General features: G+C 46.6%; 1 protein-coding gene across 1 annotated transcript in view; it reads right to left on the bottom strand.

Annotated features, from left to right (window-relative positions):
• Window positions 1-22,500, bottom strand: part of celsr3 (cadherin, EGF LAG seven-pass G-type receptor 3) — a gene marked incomplete at its 5' end in the record, with an annotated part of 135,072 nt that overhangs the window by 20,068 nt on the left and 92,504 nt on the right. The window contains 6 exons of the mRNA XM_080732630.1: window positions 252-378; window positions 819-986; window positions 2,287-2,473; window positions 3,011-3,199; window positions 14,934-15,129; window positions 21,885-22,094. Of these exons, the coding sequence (XP_080588756.1) occupies window positions 252-378; window positions 819-986; window positions 2,287-2,473; window positions 3,011-3,199; window positions 14,934-15,129; window positions 21,885-22,094 (1,077 nt within the window). The remainder of the gene's footprint in view (window positions 1-251; window positions 379-818; window positions 987-2,286; window positions 2,474-3,010; window positions 3,200-14,933; window positions 15,130-21,884; window positions 22,095-22,500) is intronic.

Raw genomic sequence — 22,500 nt, 5'->3', positions numbered from 1 at the left:
TAAAAAGAACGCTATGATTGACAACATAAAAGACATCCTTTTAGTCATAATGGTGGATATCACTACTGCAGCGAGATGTGCAGTATGATACACCAGGGGAAAAAGACATTCATCTGCTGGTGGTTAGTGGAAAGGAGTCAATTGCCTATTTTGTGTTTTCTGCATATGCACCTAATTAACAGTCAGGACTTTACTGTGAAGGGTCAGAAAATGGGGGAGAGAACAGGAGTTTTTCTTATTTTACCACTGACCTCTCTCTGAGAGCTGTCCATGAGCACTCCAAAGGTGCCCAGTCTGTGACACTGACAGCGCACGTGAGATGTGTTCCTATAGACAACCATGCAGTCCCTCACTGTCCAACAACCTCCCAACTCATACCTGGAGAGCAAACAAGCAAGAGAGAGAGAGAGAGAGAGAGAGAGAGAGAGAGAGAGAGAGAGAGAGAGCAGTAGGGAGGGAGAATGATAGCGAGAAGTGAAAGGAAAGAGGGGCAGAGAGAGTAGGTCAACAGGATGAAAAGAGAGAAGGAGGGAGGGAGGGAAATGTCAGCGTTACAGGTATGAGAAAAGGACAGTTTCACAGAGGCAACGCAACTTGTACATACACAGTAGTATGTCAGTACTTGTGACTGCCTGTACATAATTGCATGTATAGTACTGGATGTGAAAGTTTGTGTATGTGTACTGTACCGTATGTGAGTGTGTGTGTGTGTGTGTGTGTGTGTGTGTGTGTGTGTGTGTGTGTGTGTGTGTGTGTGTGTGTGTGGGTGTGCGTGTGTGTGTGCGCGTGCACGTGCGTGCGTGTGCACCAGCACTCACAGGTTGCTGTGGTTCCACTGCACACACAGCGGCTTGCTGCGATTGGCTGTCTCGAGCAGCTTGAACTCCAACAGGAGTGGCTGGTCCAGGTGCCCACCCACAAACGTGTGGTTGTTGTAGACAGACACGCTGACCACCGGGGAATTCATTACTGGATGTCTGGGCAGCCTGGGGGGCGGAGGGGTCAGAGAACATAGAGTTACAAGAGTGACACACATTTTCTGTCTCTTACGGAACAGTGATTTTCAGCACAGCTAATGTCCTCAGGGACAGACCAAGATCACTTTTGGTTTTCATTCAAGCTGTCTAAGCACGGACAAGGACACACAACACACTATTTGGAAGGATATAAAACTATGTTGAACTTGTGTCTTAGGGCCGGAGTTTTGAAACACTGACACTAGCCACTGGGGACTTCATTACTAGATGGTCTGGGAGGTCTGAATGTCAGGATAAGAGAACGTAACATAATAATTAAATATAATAGAGCTGACAAAAATGCCTGATTGGTCTAGACTGACACTGGAGGGGATCTGTATAAAGAGACAGGGAGATTGGGTAAGAAATTCAAATCCACTGTTATTGACAGTCAGAAGCATACTACAGTAGCTCCCAAAGAGAGCAAGAGAGATCAATGAAGGGGCAGGGGGTATAGAGAGAAGAGAGTGAAGAGAGAGAGAGAACAAAGAGAGACAGCCAGACAGACATGAGAGATGGAGATATTTGAGGGGGAATGGATCCTATCAAATGTCTGGGAAACTGCTGGGAATAATGATATACTGAAGAGATGAGAGAATTAGGTATAACGTTAAGTATCACAAACTGGTCTGGGCAACAGACTGACCTATATAGACCCTTTGTGTGGCTACATCATGATAATGTCAAGGTGTTCTGGAGGCAAAACATAGGAATATTGGAATGGAGGCAAATCACCACAGAATAGTCTCTTTGGTAGTAGGCTAGCTACTCAACTACTGAACATGTCATCTAGCTGTGTTGTTGGGTTCCAAAATAAAAAAAAGGAAATGGCTCCAAATTGAAACTTTATCGCATAAAAACTTGCATATGAACCCACGCTCGCATGCACCCAGACTGGATCATCAAACAGCAAAGCCAATCAATCACAGGCTAATAACAGCTGCCAGTGCCAGTCAAAAAAATGATCAAAGAAAACTAATGTTTAAATACCGTAGGATATAAAACAAAAGGATTGGACTGAGGCGAGCATCAAAAACATTTATTATGCCCATTCTTCAGAAATAAATTGAGGAAATAAAAAGATACTAGGTACATATTCTAATAACTCAGCCCATTATGCTGAGTGTCAGTGTTCAAGAAGTGCCTTTTAGTTTAGTTCCAAATGTCCCTGATTAAATCACATCTAATCATCTAATCATTAATTTGTTTTATAATGGTTTGACAGCCCTAATTGAATTCTATTGATATTAGTCTCAGTCGGAGTTGCTACCTGACTCCACGTCTGTCAGTGTGGTACTTGGGAGGCAGGGCAGCGCCCAGACTGCGGTAGATCAGCATGATGACGATGGTGATTGGCGGCTCGGGCATTGAAACAGACCGTCTGGCAGCAGTGTATTCTCCTGTCTGATTGGATGACAAGCTGACAGGGGCGGAGCCAGAGTTCTGAGGTCCCGAAGCTGCAAGAAAGCAAGTGTGTGTGAGCCAAAGAGCAAGCTTTTATAGATCAGAGTATGTGTGGAGTATGTTTTTCTTTGTAAAAAAGTGCAGTGTTTGAACAGAATAACTAAATCCTGATACATACTTCGCATGACGCCGACCTAATATTTCTGTTGGTTCAGGCTACATCGCAACGCAATGGCCGAGGTCGACGCTCCATATGAAGACAGTTTTTCGTGCGACATCGCCGTCAAAGCGCTTGCTCGTTGGCAGTGCGGATGACCTGTAAAGGCCTGTCCATACTTTCTCCGAAATGTTCGGTGAGTTGGACTTTCCAACGTGCAAATTTCTGAACTCCCATTCGGTCTAATGCTTTTCAGAAGTCGCGAGTGATGTCAATTTGTAGTCGAATCGGACCTTTTGACCGAAAAGGGCGGTTTCGGTCAAAGTATGGCCAGGCCTTAAGTCTGCTCACAATATAACATTTGAATCTATGTCTGTTTCTTGAATTATCCTCATATACTGTATGTCTGTGTGTTTTAATAATGCGTACATACCTTCCTTCTCTGTGCGTTCCTTATCTTTCCAACCGTGTTGCTGGTGCCGTTGAGGGACCAGGGCAGCAGGGGGCAGTATCACGTGGGTGTGGGGGTCCCAGGGAACCTGGCCTCGGAACAGGGTGGTGTGGTACCGTGGGAAACGTCTGCGCACGTGTGTGTGATTCTCCACCCGGTCCAGATTCATCACTGTCAGACACACACGCATACACATTCATTTATTACATGTTAAATGTGCCTTCTTGTGCTTGTTCATTGCGCAACCATCATCAGGTGACGGAGACAGATATCAACTATACGTTCACACCCACACACGTACAAGCACACACACACGCACACACACACACACAGACACCCACACCCACACCCACACACAAACATGAAGGTACCCATTTCTCATCTCAAATGTTACAGTGAGTGCACTTTAAACTGCTTTGATTGTGACGTCAAAAACCCATTGATATATATGGTCGACATTAATTACAACCCATTACTCTGCTATGGACTGAGCAGTGAGCAGTGTGTGTAGCCCATACTAAAATCGATACTACACCCTCCAGAATAAATAACACACATAACAAAAAATGTTCTCTTCAACAGTAGGTCATTTTTGAATAGCATGGAAAAAATGAAAGAGAGAAAAAAAAGTGCTACAGTTGGAGCACACCAATTACTCTTCAGTTAATTGGGGTGTGTCAAAGTCCCATAAAAATCCATAAAAACACATCAATAAAGAACAGGGGTATAATAACTGGAAATGGGTTGTTAAACAGTAGGTCCATGTTGAATAACTGTTCAATAAATAAAGAAAAATGTGCTTTGCTATCAGACTCATTAATCACCTATAGATTACGTTTCACGCCATAGATTCATAGAAAAAAAAGAAAAACGTCAGAACTGTTGTATATTAGGCAATGAGGTTTTGAAGCGTTCCGAACGTCCATATTGAACACCTTCTGGTGGAGTAGACTGCATTGAGTGAGCACTTGACCCAGAAAATACAATAGGAACAGTACTCAATACACAGAAAGAGAGTGCTGTGAACACCACTCAATACAACAGATGGTGTGTGTGTGTGTGTGTGTGTGTGTGTGTGTGTGTGTGTGTGTGTGTGTGTGTGTGTGTGTGTGTGTGTGTGTGTGTGCGCGCGCGTGCGTGCACGCAATCCGTGCGTGTGTGTGTGTGAGCGTGTGTGAGCGTGTACCTGTCTCCATCACCTGATGATTGCTACACTGTAAGCAAAAACTCAAAAGTAAATGTACCATCACTGCATCAGTTATTTCACTGTAATTAATGTGTGTAATTGCATGTATAGTGGTTACCAATGTGTGTGTGTGTGTGTGTGTGTGTGTGTGTGTGTGTGTGTGTGTGTGTGTGTGTGTGTGTGTGTGTGTGTGGGCGGTGTGTAGGTGTTTGCATGTACTGTATGTGTATGTGTTCCTGTTTCTGTCTACATAAGCTGTAGATGAATTTGCCTGCATGCGTTAGGCCGGGCTCTCTTTGTGTGAGTGTCTGTGTGAGACGTACAGTAGCATCTGGCAGTATTTCTTATGCCAACCTGGTCCTGTTACGGCTGGTATTTCTACACCGTACTGCATCTCTAGCTGGGTGAGAGTGTGACTTTTAGAGTCGGGTTCTGTCAGTGTGGGCTACGGGTCTTGACTCACAAGTCAGTCTCTAAACAATGTGTTCAACTAGATTTCTCAATCCCCAACATTGCTAAAACTGGGTGGAAACAATTAGAGTTCAAAAACAACGGTGTTGCAAAGTCTATAGAGCGGCTCTTCAATTTGCAGTAGTGACAGTGACATAATTGGTTTCCAAAGCAGTGGACGTGAGTTTATTAAGCCGCCATTCTCGCCGGTATTCTCGCATTTACGATAAGTCCCCAGACGCTACCTGTGTGCCAACCACTGTGGAGTGTAGGGGTTCGTGATGCATCCGGCATTGTCGAGTGTCTATACCAGGGGTCTTCAACAGGGGGTCCGGGACCCCTAGGGGCTCCTCAGAGTTACTACAGGAGGGCCGCCAAATCCTTGTGTGATAGGATAATTCTTTTAAATTAACAACTTGAACCCTCGCATCCTTATTCCAAGGAGAACTTTAGCCAAACGGCGAGGCGTTGAGAGCTTGTAGATAGGCTATTTTCGGTAAATAGGTTGGGTGTAGAGGTAAAAAAGAGCAGACCAAAATCTGCATCACACATTTATACAATAATTATGTAGAGGGGGTCCCTGCTTCATATCCCTCTCAGCTAAGGGGTCCTTGGCCTGAACCCTGGTCTATACTAACACTATTGGCCTGCGTTCAGGGGAGGGAAACCAGGTGTGTTGGGGCAGGAAGAGTAGGACGGTTGTGAGCCAGTACAACAGCAGTGACACAGGAGTGTGTCGGGAAGAATTCAGTGGCATAACTAAATTGGAGAGATAAAAAGAGGTAAAAATAATTGGCAATATAAAACGTATAGGTTCCGAACGGAACCATGTTTATTTAATACCGGAGGACAAGGTCCCCCATTGGGATATCAGCGCCATCTGGCGCTGCAACAGAGTAAAACTCATAAGCTCCCGTACGAGAAATATCATTTGTCGGTAGGGCTGTCAATCACAAACGAGGGCACCGCCCCCGAGTGTATATAAGCCCTGCGGGCTATCATAACTTCCTCTAAAGCCGCACCTCTGCGCCCGCAACTAGCGAACCGAGGGGCTTTATTCTGGGGGACCTTGTCCTCCGGTATTAAATAAACATGGTTCCGTTCGGAACCTATACGTTTATTGTCATACCTCCAGACAAGGTCCCCCATTGGGACTCATATACTCCCCGAGAAGTCATGAACCGACAAGACTGTCGTGCACACCGACCACACCCGGAAAGGAGGTCCCGTCAACCGACGTGACCCCTTTCAGGACTGATCCGACCCAGACCCACAGGGCCTGGGCGTGTTCAGACAGAAAAAGACCCTGACAGACCGAGGCCTGCCTTATGCACTAAGGGCAGACACAGGTCCACCTTATAAAATTGCAATAATATAAGGGAAAAACTCAGGGTCCCCCCATGTATCCTAGAGACAGCAACATGCTATCTCAGGAAGGGGAGAGAGCCGCCCCACTACATAGTAGGAAGGGCAGCAGCACCCAGAACCGTATGCGCCATAGCAGAAGGCGCAACGTCCAGGTGATAGTAGGTCGCAAAGGTAGACGGCGAAGACCAATTCGCCGCTGCACAAATCTCCTCAATGGAGACACCTTTGGACAAAGCCCAAGAGGTAGACACACCCCTAGTACTGTGGGCCTTAAGTGCTTCCGGCACTTCAGACCCAGACCGGGTGTAAGCCAACCTAATAGCATCCACAAGCCATCTCGACAGAGTGGGTTTGGACACCGCTTTTCGTTGACGGGCATTCATGACCACGAAAAGCTGAGAAGTAGACCTGCTGTCCACCGTCCTATCACAGTAGGCCTTCAGGGCCCTAACTGGACAAAGACAATGAAGACGCCTATCCTCCTCTGATGCAAACGGAGGAGGATGGAAAGCCGTCAAAACAACAGGTTCCTTCGGGACCACTCGGTTCTTAGGAATAAAACTCAAATGAGGTTTAAGAAGAACCTTGGAGTCATTATTGAGAAACCTCATACAATCAGGGCTCACAGAGAGCGCATGAAGGTCGCTCACACGCTTAGCCGTAGACAAGGCAAGCAAAAGAGCTGTTTTGAAACTTAAATGTTTCAAAGAGGTCCTCCCAATCGGTTCAAAGGGTGCCTTGCAAAGGCCCTCAAGAACCACTTGTAGATCCCAAACAGGAAACAAGGCTCTGGTCACAGGTCTCAAATGGTCCACACCATGCATGAACTGGACCACCTCAGGGATTTTAGAAAGGCCTTTGCCTGCCACCCCCAGGTGCCACCACAGGTGGCTCCTGTAGCTCACACCAGTCCAAAAAGGCATTCCATCTTCCATCATACACAGCCCTAGTAGAGGGGGCTCTAGCACTCTGAATAGTGGCTACAACCATCGGTGAGAAGCCTGCTGCAAGCAGGTTCTCCCTCTCACGGGCCAAACCCACAGGTCTAGGCCCCGTGGGTCTGGATGGAAGATCTCGTCCCCTGCCTGGCGCAGCAGATCCCTGAGCAAGGGAAGCCGCCAAGGGGGTTGAGAGAGCAGTGGGGTGATCAGAGACCTCCACACTCCCCTGGATGGTGTCACCAGAAGAACCTCCTGGTTGGAACATCTGATCCTCTCCAGAGTGGGAAGAATCAGTTCCAGGGGTGGAAACGCGTAGAGAAGACCTTGTGGCCATTCGTAAGCAAACGCGTCCATCCCCAGAGGAGAAGGTCCCCTCACTGAAAAGTAAAGGGGGCACTTCGCGTTCTCCTGGGAGGCAAAGAGGTCGACTCGCGGTCGACCGAACCTGGAGAAAATCTGCCTCACCACCGCAGGGTGGAGAGACCAATCCTCGTAACGAGGCTCCCCCCTGGACAACAGATCGGCGCCGCCGTTCTGAAGGCCCGGGACATGGGAGGCTCTGATGGACCTCAACCGAGGCAAGCACCAGAGGGTCATCTCGCGCGCCAGCTGATCCAGCGTCCGCGAGGAGAGGCCGCCCTGTTTGTTGATATAATACAGGGCCGCCGTGTTGTCCGTCCTGACCAGGACATGGCAACCCCGGAGAAATGGTTCGAAATGCTTGAGCGCCAAGTAGATCGCCATTAATTCCAGATAGTTGATGTGGTACTCCAACATGGCCTGGGTCCAAAGACCCCTGGCTGAGCGCCCCTCGTGGGTGGCGCCCCACCCCGAGCGGCTGGCGTCTGTGGTGATCACCTTGCGTGACACCACTTCGCCCATGGAGACCCCACTTGTCAACAACGCCTGGTCCCTCCATGGGACCAGAGCGTCCATGCAGACCTGGCTGACTGTCACCTTCCTGTACCCTTGCAGGGAAGGAATCCTGAGCGCCAGTGACCACCGCTGGAAAGGTCTCATATGAAACCTGCCCAGACGCAGAAGTTGCACTGCTGAAGCCATCAGCCCAGTCAACTTCATGCACTCCTTGTACCTGACCACCTGGTTCAGTCGGAAGGAACCCAGACAAGCCAGAAACCTGTCCACCCTCTCCGGTGATAGGCGAGCGGACATGGTGGCCGAGTCCAGAGATATTCCTATAAAGGAAATCTGCTGGGAGGGTAACAACATACTTTTGCCAAAGTTGACGTTGAAACCCAAGGCCTTCAGGTGTGACAACACCAGATTGGTATGGCGCGCCGCTTCTGAGCAGGAGGCGGCGGAAATCATCCAATCGTCTATGTAGTTCGCCAGCCTGACTCCCTGATGCCTCAGTGGAGCAATGGCTGCCTCGGTCACTTTCAAGAAAACCCGAGGGCTCAGAGAAAGACCGAAAGGGAGGACCGTGTACTCGTACAGGCGCCCCTCGAAGGCGAACCGCAGGAACTTCCTGTGTGGGGGATAAATGAGGATGTGCTGATAAGCGTCCTTCAGGTCCACTGAACAGTGGAAATCCCCCTGTCTCACTGATTTCATCAGTGACTCTGACGTCAACATCCTGAATTTGAACTTTTTCAAGTGCTTGTTCAGAGCACGTAAGTCCATAATCGGACGCAGCCCCCCTCCTTTTTTCTGAACCAGAAAATAACGGCTCCAGAAGCCTAAACGGCTCTGGTCGCGTGATAACTCCACTATAGCGCCCTTGCGCAATAGTGAGCTTATCTCCTCCCTCAAGGCATCGGCCTTCAAGCCGCGGGCTCGAGTATAAATAACCTTGCTGGATAGGGAGGGTTTTTTCGCGAACTGTAGTCTGTAACCCCGCGTCACCGTCCGAAACACCCAGTGATTCGGATTGCAACGTTTCCATTGCTCTGCACACTGTGCTAACGTGTTGCTGAGCAACGGAGAAGCCTTGGGGTTGTACCGCCTGAGCGGAACTACTGGGCCGGGAGGGAAAGGTTCCATATCCGGGCACGTATCCGTATCCGCTAGACGCCGAGCCGGAAGGCGCGGAGTCACCGGCGGAAAGAGCGTTTCCGTTTCCGGTACGCTTATTTCCGTATCCGGTGGGGGACGAACACGTGACCTCCGGGCCGGAAGGCGCGGAGTCACCGGCGGAAAGAGCGTTTCCGTTTCCGGTACGCTTATTTCCGTATCCGGTGGGGGACGAACACGTGACCTCCAAGAAGCCTCGCTTGTTAATAATACATGCGACACACAACGTGGAGCCCGGGGGACAGGGTTCATCGCATAAGTAACATAATCCCCGGCTCGGGGAATTGTATTTACGTTTATAACCTGTGCTAAGGCCTTTATATGCTTCCTTGCGGGAAGACGAGGCCGACCCTGGGTGATATGTGTTGGCTTCTTCCCTGACGCTAAGACCAAACTCCTGTCCTGAACTAGAGTCGGCATAACAGTGCCGCTCGGTGGAGACAGAGGGGTATTGCACACTAGAGAGACTATACCACTGTGAATAGGAATTAGCTTGTCTGGGAACATTTTGCAAAGAGAAATATTCTGCTTGTAACCTGTCTGCATGACTGGAGGAAGCGATATTTTCTGAGTGGAAAGAAATTCCAGCCTGGACTTCTCTACACTGGTTAAATTCATGCAAAATGGGGTCGTCTGTAGTAAAGCAGGTGGGTTTGAAATAAACAGGCATTGTTTCATCAACACACTTTTTATTACAGGCACTGGAGGAGAGCACAGAGGAGGAATAAACATTGATTTCTTGGCATGAGAAACATAGTTTGTATTGTCCAAACGTCTGCGCTTGCAAGGGGGGGTCCCCTGAAATTTCAGGGGGACCCCGCCACAGTCCAGTGTCACTTTCGCGGCGGCTTCCCACGGGCTTTGTGGGAGCTGGCCGGTATCCCGTGCCTGGGAGGGTGGCGGGATTGAGAGCGGGCCTGAGCCCCCGCTGCAGTGCGAGGGGGTCCCGCGGAGGAAGAAGAGGGGGTCCTAGGGGGATTGTTCTGTTTCCCCTGCTTGGAGGAAGAGCGCCCCCTGTCAGCCTGACCAGGGGCCTTGCTCCGTCCCTGTCTCTTTTCTTTTCTGGGTACCTGGGTGTCCGTCGTGGCTCCCAGGAGCTCCAGAGTGATCTTCTTATCCGCCACCTCCTGGCAGAGAAGCTCCAGTCCACCGCCCATGAGGAAGGTAGGGTGGCCGGGGAGGTCTTGCAGGATCTTCCCGGTCTCCTCTCCGGAACTGCCAGGACACTGTACCTTGTCTAGCCACCTGGCACGTTCCGCCTGGATGCAATAATCCATGCCATGTCCAAGCCACTCGATCGCGTGGACATTCAAGTCCATCAGCATGCGCAGCGACTTGTCCATTTCCTCCACCAACACGTCAGGCACCTCCCGCATCTCGCTGAGGAGGCGCCTGGTGGAGGAAAGCAGCAGCTGGGTGGCGTTCATCGTCCTGGCTGCCAGCGCGGACGATCTGTAAGAGTTCCTCACCCTTGAAGACTGCTTGTCATCAAAGGCTATGGCAAACCCAGGAGGCTTCTTACCCACGGCCAGATTGAGGGGAGGCCGGCCTCCAGGACCGGTCCGCTCATGGTTGGGCTTGAGGCTCCCTACCAGGGACTGGGCCATCAGCTTGTCCATGGGAGGGCACAAGGGGATTCCCGCCTTCTCTGAGTCGCGGTAATCGACCAGGAAGGGGAGCTTGGGGGGGTCCTTGTGTGTAGTCCAGGTTGAATGCAGGGCCTCTGCAAAGCCTGGGACTAGTGGTAGCTTTTCCATCCGACGCGGGGGAGAGGACTCCAAATCCTGGCCCAGGAGAGGAATCCTAGCCCGTGGTCCGAGTGGCGCATCTCCGAGTGGCAGCTCCAGGCCACAACGGATGGCGGCGCGTTCCAGCACCGAGAGCTCGTCCATGGGGATGGAGTCTGGGTCTTGCGCCGCTGCCCCTCTCGCCCCAGCCGGCATGGAAGGGGGGAGAGAGGCAGAAGGGGCTTGGGAGGACGCGGCGGAGATGGAAGCCTCGGCATGAGGAACCACCCTGGCCGCGCCTCCGCCCTGTCCCGAGGGGAAAGAGGACTCGTCCTCCTCCGAGTACTCACCCTCCGTGTCCAACTCCTCCATGTCGTAGTCCTCTAGCTCCGGTTCGTCTCCGTCGCTAGCATGCCAGGAGACGGGGCTAGGTGGCCGCATAGCCCGTAGCTGGGGGACGGAGAAGGAGAGAGGAATGTCCCCGACGACTAGAGGGTGGAATTCCTTGGGGGGGACGATCCACGTTGTAGCTGGCGGAGAAACAACGTGGGCGGTCTTGCATGTTCTCTTCTTGGGCACGGCACCAGTCGAGCCCGTCGGAGAAACAGCAGTGGAAACAGGGGCCGCAGACCCGCTAGCAACGGGGCTACCGAAGCTAGCAGAGGGCGAGGCCGCTGGAGGCCTAACCACGTGGCGAGAAGCAGCGCTGTGGCGTACAGCGCTGTCCGGCACACGAGGAGAGGTGTCTGGGAGGGTTCCGGCGGAGACCGTGGTGTGAAGGCCGTAGCCTGCGGCAGCGATCTCGCATCGTGCCTCGAGGGCTGGAACATCGTACTGGAGGCATTCAGCACAGTTCACCCCCGTGGCCGGGGCCGGAGGGGACAGAGAGGCCAAGGCGTGTCCTACCCCCATGCAGACAATGCAGAACGGATGTGTATCTTCATTGGCGATGAGGCCTTTGCAGCTGGGAAGGCCGCACTTCTTCGGTACCCTAGCTAGCAGGCTGCTAACTGTAGGTCGACGAGCTGCCATCGTGAGCTAACCGAAGCTAAGCGAAGCTAAGCTAAGGCAGGGAGACACGTGGCAGAACGTACAGAGAAGAAGTAAAGACTCAAAGCGAAAGTGAAGAAAAAGACCGAACTGTTAGGAAGAATAGAATTAGAAACGTACAGGAGAATAATCTCTAAAGACCAGTGGCCGACTTTCCTAGTCAACGCTTAGGCTAAACTTTAAAGAAAATTATACTTATATGGCTGAGTTCGCGACACTAGTTGCAGGTAAGCAGAGGTGCGGAAGAGGAAGTTATGATAGCCCGCAGGGCTTATATACACTCGGGGGCGGTGCCCTCGTTTGTGATTGACAGCCCTACCGACAAATGATATTTCTCGTACGGGAGCTTATGAGTTTTACTCTGTTGCAGCGCCAGATGGCGCTGATATCCCAATGGGGGACCTTGTCTGGAGGTATGACAATAAACATTATTGTCAATGTCCTTTTATCACACTGTCTCAATGTATGTCTCAATCTGTTGAGACCAAACTGTCTCAATGTCCTGGTACTTTTAATCTGGCTATATAAATGTACACACAACACACACACACACACACACACACACACACACACACACACACACACACACACACACACACACACACACACACACACACACACACACACACACACACACACACACATACAGTACATGTGTGTAGCTGAGGTGACATGTTTATCTGTCGCTACATGTGGGAGCATCAAAATGTAATAAAGTCCATTGTCTGGCTGTGTTTCTGTCAAAGCTGTAGCTGCTATTTCTATGCTCTGCGTTGACATTCTCACAGATTACTCTGCCATTTCCCAAGTGAAATAGGGGAGGCAAAGACAAAGTGGGTGACATGGAGCTATAAGGATGCAGATCTACAATATCTAGCTGATGGCAAATGGTATGTCCAATCCACACCTGAATAATGCCAACACACCTGCTAAATTATACTTCCTCACTTTGCAATTTTCTTAAGTTATGTCTTGTGAAAATGGTTGCGTGAAAAGTATATGTCTCTCTATCACTGCAACAGCCCCTGCAATGCATTACTAAAGAGAGCTGAACAAGCAAATTGTAATGTAAAAACGTAACTTCCAGGTGCTACTGTATGTGCCAGGCCATTCTTTGCAACTTCTCATGGGCTAAAAATGGCACAATTATTCTCAGAGTAGCATTGCAGCAAGTATGCAGGGAGCACACAGTAATGTGCGATTTAGTTTCTATGATGGCTGCTTGAACATTATTCAAATCAACAAAGGGGAACAGTAACAGTAACAGTAACATTCCACAAAGTTTAAACACATAATTCAGTATTATGCCCCCTTTTCCTTTGTGAAGCCCTGCTATCTTGTGCCTTGTTCTTTAAAGATGAAGTGCCATGATCCCCCCCCCCCCCCCCTAAAACATGATTATCAGGTATGATTAAACTAGGAGGAAGATTTTTTCCAAAAAAGTGTACAGAAAGAGTTAAAATTAGGTTTTTATGTTGCCACACCCACCAGTTCATTAAGTATGCCTGGTTGTCATGGTGGGTGGTGACCCAGCTGAAGTTAGCCACACCCACGTGTGTTGGGTGAATGGTAAAAGGGGAGGGGATGATTAACTCCAGATGAGAGTGATGTCACTCTATCTGTGTTTTTGGATCGGCACTTTTGACCCACAAGGTGGCAGCCTCGAGAAAGAAATCCAAAATGCAAAGGGAATACATAATTGCTCATAACAACCACACCAGGGGGTCTAATGAAATACTGTCAACCTCCTAGACACATGAAAACCAGAAAAAGCACAAAACTGTGGCACCACCTCTTTAACTCATTTAGTGCCCATGAAATTAACGGATTATAAAGTCCACAATGCCAGTCTCAGGTTGGCATCACCCCCGTTATCTTATTTTGAAGGCCAGAAGTCCACAGCGCAAACACTTCCGGTCTGACATCATCGCGTCCTGCGCCGGAACCGATCGTTGTCCACGTGGAGTTGTGTAATGGCGGACCGGGAGCTTTTATACATGTGTAACATAAGCGAGCATCTGCCTCCATCCTAGCTTCTAAAGTGTAGTTTTGAGATAATGGACATTAAAGATGAGATCCCCCGTCCACCTCAATGTTATGGATGGGACTATTTTGTGCTCGTGGAGCCGTGATGATGCGAAATCAGCGACGGATTTCGTCTCCGGACCTCCAGCCATTGTTCTCGGTAATGTATCCGCCGTTACAGTAATATATTACTTTTCACGAGTATACTCGGGATTGGCACCATGTGATATTCGAGTATTTTTCACGAGTCTTCTCGGGATTGGCACTATATGAGTTAATTAGTCAGTAAAGTGTTAAAAATGTGCTTAGCCGATTTAGCCTGCTGTATTATATTACAGTGTGTCTGTCTGTGTGTGTGTGTGTGTGTGTGTGTGTGTGTGTGTGTGTGTGTGTGTAATCAAGTGGGAGTGTGAAATTGGTTTGTCTATGTTGCTGCCAAGCCTGCTATTTCTGAGCTCCCTGTCTCTGGCTTGTCGTCATAATAATTTGCATCTCTCTGGGTCTGAGGTATTAGTGCTTTAGTGCAATAGCTTTGGATTGTGTCATCATAACTAATTCCCCAGTCACATATTATGCATTATGAGAAAATCCTACATGTGTAATTTGTAAGAGATGAATTTTCATTACACTCTAAGGGTGCAGTCACACCGAATTTCCTATGAGAAGAACTACTGTAACAAAAAAAGAAAAAAGAAAAAAAGCATAGGTAAAAAAGCATAGGTAATTGTGCTACATTACTATGTGGAATTCTGGAATCTAACATACAATATGCTACCTACTGCATATCACAATTAATATCTCTGCATGTCTGAATGCAAAAAGCAACAAAATGCTGAGTATAGAATGTACAATACGTCTAAACATGAACGGTCGCACTCAGAAATAAAATGCCTCAAAATGAGTGTGTGCACACATTGATCACAACATAACGTGGAGTCTGCATTACCTCCCAATGAACTTACAGTGTGTGTTTGTGTGTGTGTGTGTGTGTGTGTGTGTGTGTGTGTGTGTGTGTGTGTGTGTGTGTGTGTGTGTGTGTGTGTGTGTGTGTGTGTGTGTGTGTGTGTGTGTGCGTGTGTGTGCGTGCGTGTGCGCGCGTGCGCGCATGCGTCCTCTCAGCTCACCTATATTGGGGGCGACCAGAGCCACAGGGTTGAGGTAGGTGAGTTTCATGTTCTGGGCCAGGTTCTGGGCGTATTGCTCCAGTAGTTCAGCCAGGCCTGCTGGACCACCCTGGATGTGACTCTGACTCTGGGCCAAAGCACGCCACAGGCCCGTAGTACCAGGACCCAAAAGGCCACTGCTGCCTCGCACAATGTTCTGAAAAAAAATATATATATACAAAAATACATATTTGTGATCAAGGGAGAGAATGAGATAAAGAGAGGAAGAGAAAACTCAATCCATTCCAACTATTTACACAGCTATAGTAATTTAAATCTTACAACCAGCGAAAAACAACCAGGGAAAAGCGAAAGGGCGAGGTCGCACCATGTCTTGGCCATCTGGCCAGTGATTTATATCGTACCAGTTACCCATATATGGAGACCCCTGGTAAACATAGATATTCACAGATATGGGCTTAATATTGATGACATCAGGGATCACCTGGCATCACAGGGATCTCCATATCTCCATATATGGGCATAAAAGGGATTTGGTTCCCCTGCCATCACAGGGATCTCCATATATGGTCAAAAAGGGGATTTGGTTCCCCTGACATCACAGTGATGTCAGAGCTGTTATGTGCAGAAGCATTACAAACACATGAAGCATTACAGGAAATGTCTGGTGATTGAATAGATCTTTGCATGCATTGAGTGTTGGTGACCCTCTTAGCCCCACCAACATTGTTTTTATTTGTACTTGTCCTTCAGGCCTAAATAGAGAGGCCTATTAGACATACAGTGCAAGTGAAATAGTGAAATGCCAGATGGCCAGAGAGTATCTATGGGAGAAATGACAGACAGAGGGGGAGAACAGAGAGGGAAAGAGAGAGGGGGAGCAGATGGGTGGGGATTAAAACATAAAAGAAAAACAAGAGGAGGAGACAAAGATTGGAAAAGCTGCAGTGTAGCAAGGTTGCGGTCTGATGATTTTCTATTCTATTCTAATTGTCCTTTAGTTATACATAAACCAGATTTATCCTTAGTTGCTTATATAAAATTGAATTATTAAATTAAACGTAATATTAAATTAAAGCAATTCTGCAAGCTTGTAATGCAGGCCTACTGTGTTGCCTAAGACATGAAACACATTATTCTATTGATAGTTTTCTTATATTTGTTTTTTGAGCTTTTTAGGCCTTTATTTGACAGCCAGGACAGCAGACTGACAGGAAACGGGTAACGACACACAATCTTCCGGATCGGGAATCGAACCAGCGACGCCAGCAGGCATCACAGCCTAGTATGTGGTACGCGCCTGGACCACTAGGCCAGCGGGTGCCCCTCGAAGATAGTTTTCAGTTAGCTCTCAATTAGCATCGCATGCCATGGCATGGTATGGCAGCTCTCTTTCTACTGTAGCTTCCGTTCCTTTCCTTTCCTTTCCTTTCCTTTCCTTTCCTTTCCTTTCCTTTCCTTTCCTTTCCTTTCCTTCCTGCCTACCTGCCTTTCTTTCTTTCTTTCTTTCTTTCTTTCTTTCTTTCTTTCTCCTCCTTCTGTAACTGTGAGTGCTGCTCCAGTTGTTTCTTTACACAAGATTTGACAGTTTATTTTGTTGTCTTGGTGTCAGAAACGGCAAGAACTGGAACATCTCTGCTGCAATAGAGAGTAGAGACCCACAGTGTGTGACCATGTTGATATCATGACAATATACACACAATGAGCAGTCTGGTGAGAAGAAATTAGATTTGTTCTTCTCACTTAACTATAAGGTGTCACTTGTCTTGGACTCTTGTGCTGCTCTGACAAACAATTTCCACTTTCTGTTGCTAACATTGGTGGCTAATATGTGTGGTTATTTTAGCCAAAAAGTTTTCAGAATAATGATGAACTGAAATGTCTGGTATCATGTCTCACTGTAATTATTGCGACCGTCAGGGAGCAGTTTACTATGAAAACCTCCACCGGCCGTCCGTCCGTCCGTCCGTCCGTCGGTCACGCGTCACACGTCACACCTTTGCCCTGCTCATATCTCCGCATCAGTATGACATCACACCACATGTGTACACAAACCTTTGTGTACGTTGCTGTGGCAACAGTCTGTTGTTGCTGGTTTGTTAGTGTACGTTAGCAACCACCTTAGCAACCATGGTTTTACCCTAGCAACCAACTGTTTACCCTAGCAACCAACTGTTTACCATAGCAACCATGTTTTTTTACCCTAGCAACCAACTGTTTACCATAGCAACCAGATACGCAGAGCAGGGATCTCCATATGGCATAAACAGGTGACATCACACTGATGTCAGATACTCAGAGCAGGGATTTCTCCATAATATATGGGCATAAAAGGGATTCTGTTAGGGATCTCCATATATGGGCATAAAAGGGATTCTGTTAGGGATCTCCATATATGGGCATACAAGGGATTCTGTTAGGGATCTCCATATATGGGCATAAAAGGGATTCTGTTAGGGATCTCCATATATGGGCATAAAAGGGATTCTGTTAGGGATCTCCATATATGGGCATAAAAGGGATTCTGTTAGGGATCTCCATATATGGGCATAAAAGGGATTCTGTTAGCTGTTAGTGATCTCCATATATGGGCATAAAAGGGATGCTGTTAGGGATCTCCATATATGGGCATAAAAGGGATTCTGTTAGGGATCTCCATATATGGGCATGAAAGGGATTCTGTTAGGGATCTCCATATATGGGCATAAAAGGGATTGTATCCCAGATGATGCCCTGTTAGGAGATCCACACTAACAGAATCCATATATGGTCCTACCGACAGCTGCTATAAGCCAACCCTGGCGATAAGGTCAGAGTCGAAGAAATGCTTCTTTCCTGGCAAGAATTGCCCCTTTATACTGTAGGGCTCGTTTGTGTATTGTATGACATCACGCCACATCATCGGCTGAGGACTGTGTGATGTCATCATATCTCCATATATGGAGACATAAGTTGCTCATGCCCAAATATGGGCTGGTGAGGTCAGACTTAGTGTGATGCGTAGGTTATCTCCATATATGGAGATTCAACTTCAATGAGTAACCATGGCAAACTGTCAACTGCCCGTATGTCTTGATAATTGGTAAAACAAACTTTTGGCCTATTTGTGGAGATAAGCGACCAACGGTCGCTTATCTCCCGATTAGGGAGTCTTACTGGTGTTAATTCTAATGTGGCACCTGCCTTGTTATCCAATAATTCTCTAAGCACGTACGTATGTACGTACTCTGTGTGTGTGTGTGTGTGTGTGTGTGTGTGTGTGTGTGTGTGTGTGTGTGTGTGTGTGTGTGTGTGTGTGTGTGTGTGTGTGTGTGTGTATACTGAAGATTATGTTGTTACTGACACACACTTGCACACACACACACACGCACACATTTCAGGTAGAAAATCATTTTTGTTGCACACACTGCATTAGCAGTTGAAGTTACTGCTAATGCGTTTCTATGGCAACGTATAAAGCTACAGTATGTTGTTATTGGCCAATGTTTAAAGGGAAATGTAATTTCACACATAGTGTATGGGGTGTCCGCTATTACTGCTAATGTATCACTATAGCAACATCTAATACACCTTGTTATAGCTAAAAACGATGTATTTGGCAGTATGCCTCTGGTGACTGTTATTGGCCAATGTAGGCTATAAAGCAAAGGTCAGGCAGAATGTGATTTTCATTTCACACACTGTAGGGTGTTGCCATTATTGCCAGTGGAGTTACCATAGCAACCCATAAGCCACCTTGTTAACCAATGACAATATATTGATCTCACACGGATCGCTATGGTTTGCCAACTGGGACTTCACTTTGGTGTGCTACTCAGTTGCTCAGCTTTAATCTAATATTCTTCACCCTCCAAAAAGAAGGTCGTCCCTCCTCAAAATGGGGCTTCCTATTAATGTATTTGTTGTAATAATGGAGAGAGGGTATCCATTCCCCCATCATTTGTTTTATTCTAGAAGAACTGAGAGTGGTGATATCATAGGCACAGAGGCACAGAGAGGAAAGCACAGTGGGATTTGAACTCCAGCCAGCCAGAGAGCATGTGTGGCCCCCAATCATTATTACTCCCAGGACAGGCACCAAATGAGAATAATTAGTCCCTTATGCAAATACTGTGTATATGGAACTGAGCGGCTGTTGCTGTAGTTTTCTTAGTGAAAATCAATAAAGAGAATGTTGAAAGAAAGAATAGTTAGTCCAATGTCCAGTATGTCGTATAAAACATCAACAGTAAAATGGCCACATTTAACATTCATATAACTATTTTCTAATGTATTTTTTACACATTACCTAAATCATATATTATTTATAAAAAAAGTGGGAAAAAGGAGAAAGCAAGATGTTTATGTCAAGATGTTAATGTCTCATTCAGTGAAATCAGAAAGCTACTTCTACTACTATTGGAACTAGTGCTACTACTATTGAAACAATGAGTAAAGCACTACTGCTACCAATATGATTGCTATTATTTCAACTACTACCGCTGCTGCTACTACAGCAAATGTTGTGTGAATTGTATGATTAATTGTGCTGCTGCTGTGCTCGGTTATTACTGCTACCTCCCCTTCCACTATTAATCCAACTGTCAACACTTCTACCAGCACCGCTAAAATTACTGTAATATGAACCTACTGCAGTTCATACGACATGGAAGGCTCCATGTTTGATCTGAGAACTGAGGTGATATTCAACCTTTTGTGCAGAAATTAAAGCATTGGTTTCATCATGTGGGGTATCACTGCTTCTATTGTGATCCTCGCCTCATCATGAAATTCAAAGGACAGTTTAAAAGGTAACACCATCGCATTCAGTTTATATGACATCTGTAATTTCACAAAGGGGCGTGTTTTAGAATCAAATCAGAATCCAAGAACCAAATCCACTAAGGACCTCCTCAAAAATGAGATGATACATCTCACAGGTTTATCCTTCTAATAAAGGTAATATAATGCTGCTAGAAGTGTTAGCCCTATGCTCTTCACATTGAAATGTGCAGGAAATGCAACTGCTAACCATGGCAATGTTAGCGCCCTGCTCAACCTGTTGAGTTACACAGGATCACAAGTGCATAATTGTTGCTGAAAGCTAGTTTTATGTATTTTCACAGACTAATGCCCTAAATGAACGTCACACAAATAACCGATCTACAAGTTCACAACATGTCCCATGTGAACTTGTAGATCTGCTATTTTCACAATTTAATTTTTTAAGGAACCGTTTTCCAACCAACAACAACGATATAATAAAGTATATCAATTGAGTCAGAGTAATTTCTACAGTTTTATATCAGTTGAAGAAGACATACGACTCAAATATGTGTTGACATGGGACCATTCTGGAAAATGTATCATATTGAATGATTCAGCTATGCCTCCATTTCAGAAAAAAAATATTTAATAGTCTCACTAAAACATTCCCACAGTATGTTGACACCTGCATCCTGAGCTGTTAGAGATGTTATCACGTGAAATGAGAATCTGACTCTTATTACAGTGAAAAGACATGTTGCAACGTTTAACTTCCTGCTGTCACCACATCACCATAGCAACATTGCCTACCATCCCCAGGGAAATAAATATAATGTACAGCACAGTATGTTTTTCCTGCGCAATAAAGATATCTGTTGTCATTTAGAATCACCTGCTGCTATCTTAATCGCTCTCCTCTAGTCGGAGATGACATGTTCTGAACTTTATTAAGCCATTTCAATCTGGCGACCCAATTTTTGGCATGTCATTAATATAGCAAAAAAGAAATAGAATTACGGTATGAACGTTGTGAAAATACATTAATTTGAAGATTAATCTTCAAAATATTAAGCTTACATGTCCTTTGTTTTTTTCCATATAATTCTTCTTTTAATAAGGCACAAAAAATGCCCTAAAAGATTACAGTTGCTAATACATAAAAAGGTCACATGTGGTATTAGCACTTAGTGTTGACTGTTGTATGCTAAGCTGTTAACCATGCACTTACACCCTATACTTAGTTGACAGCATTCCCAAGGGCTCTACAGTAGGCCCCCTCCTTTCGCTCTACATGAAATATCTTTGCCGAAAACGAGCTGCTGCTGTTACACTATGAAGTCCCGAGTGCTAATTTAACTCTGAGGGTGCACACATGGATAAAGGAGCACTGAGGATTTTACTGTGCAGCCTCTCGAGAAAATGAAATGACCTTATCTCTGCCGGAGGACCTCAGGCTGTACTCTGGAGGATTAAGAAGTCAGCGATGGTTTTTACTTAACCTTTATTTATCCAGGTTAAGTCAACTGAGCACTAATGCTGTTTATGGCCCTGCTTTCTCATTAATGCAGTTACACACGTTCACACTGGGAAGTTCCCAGTACAATCGATATAACCAGTACAACCAGTTACAACCAGCAGTCCTCCGCAGCCATTGAGCAGCTCTTCTAAAAGCAATTGGGGAGTAACCACTTAATGCCTATATATTAAATCATCACTGTCAGGTGGAAACCTTGTATGACCAAAACTGTTACTATTCAGGAAAAGGATCAGATACAGTATTGCTTAGTCACAAGCTCTTGTAAATACTTTTCATTGATTAAATATTGACCAGTAAGACTCCCTAATCGGGAGATAAGCACAAACTTTAGAAGGCAATTGTAGGCAATCAGGAGGGAATATGGGAAATGAGACAAATCCATGTTGATGACATGACTTTAGAGATACTGTGTACCGCTTTGTGTGATTTTAGGCCAAAATCTGTAGGAGCAGTGTCCAAAAATGTGTTTAGCAAAAAAAGCGCTAGAAGAGGGACATGTGAGAAATCAGGTCTGAGTTGCCATCCAAGGAGTGTGTGTGCAAAGTTTGGCATCGATAGGGGTCAAAATAGGGCCAAAAGTGTGATGTGACGTGACGGACAGACGGACTGACGCAGGGACAGCCGTTGGAGGTTTTCATAGTAACTTGCAACCTGACTTGTGTCAGTACCTCGTTGAAGTGTGCATCCTGCGTGGCCGTCAGTCCGAAGCCACTCTGCTGGGTCTCGAAGGTCAGGAGGCGGGAGAGCAGGCGCTCGGCGATCTGCAGGTCGTTGCCATAGAGACGCGTGGTCGCCTCGGTGACGTCGCGGAGCTGGTGAGCCAGCTTCTTCTCCATGATGGTGTTCAGCTCTGTCTCGTTACGCTCCAGAGAGTCCAGCTGGAGACACACACACCCATTAACATACACACATATCGTCACTGTCGGCCAGAAACCTTGTATCTCCAAGTAACAAATTTGATTGTTTTTTTCATAAAGTAAAGCCCTGCTTCATCATACAAGACTGTCGCACAAAACTAGCACACAAAACAAGCACACAACTAGGCGTTGTGTGCTTGTAGATCTGCTATTTTCACTACTCTAAAAATGATAAATACAAAATGAACGGTCTTGGACATAGAAGGTTTCCACCCAACAACAACAATATATTATCTAAACATACAATCATGTATACAAATATGTCACACGCACAAATACAAAACATTAGAATCTCTCTCTCTCTCTCTCTCACACACACACACACACACACACACACACACACACACACACACACACACACACACAC

Source organism: Nannobrachium achirus (assembly GCF_963921795.1).
Source record: "Nannobrachium achirus genome assembly, chromosome: 9".
Lineage (NCBI taxonomy): Eukaryota > Metazoa > Chordata > Actinopteri > Myctophiformes > Myctophidae > Nannobrachium > Nannobrachium achirus.
Note: the sequence above shows the minus strand (reverse complement) of the source record. Positions and strands in the feature narration are given on the sequence as shown.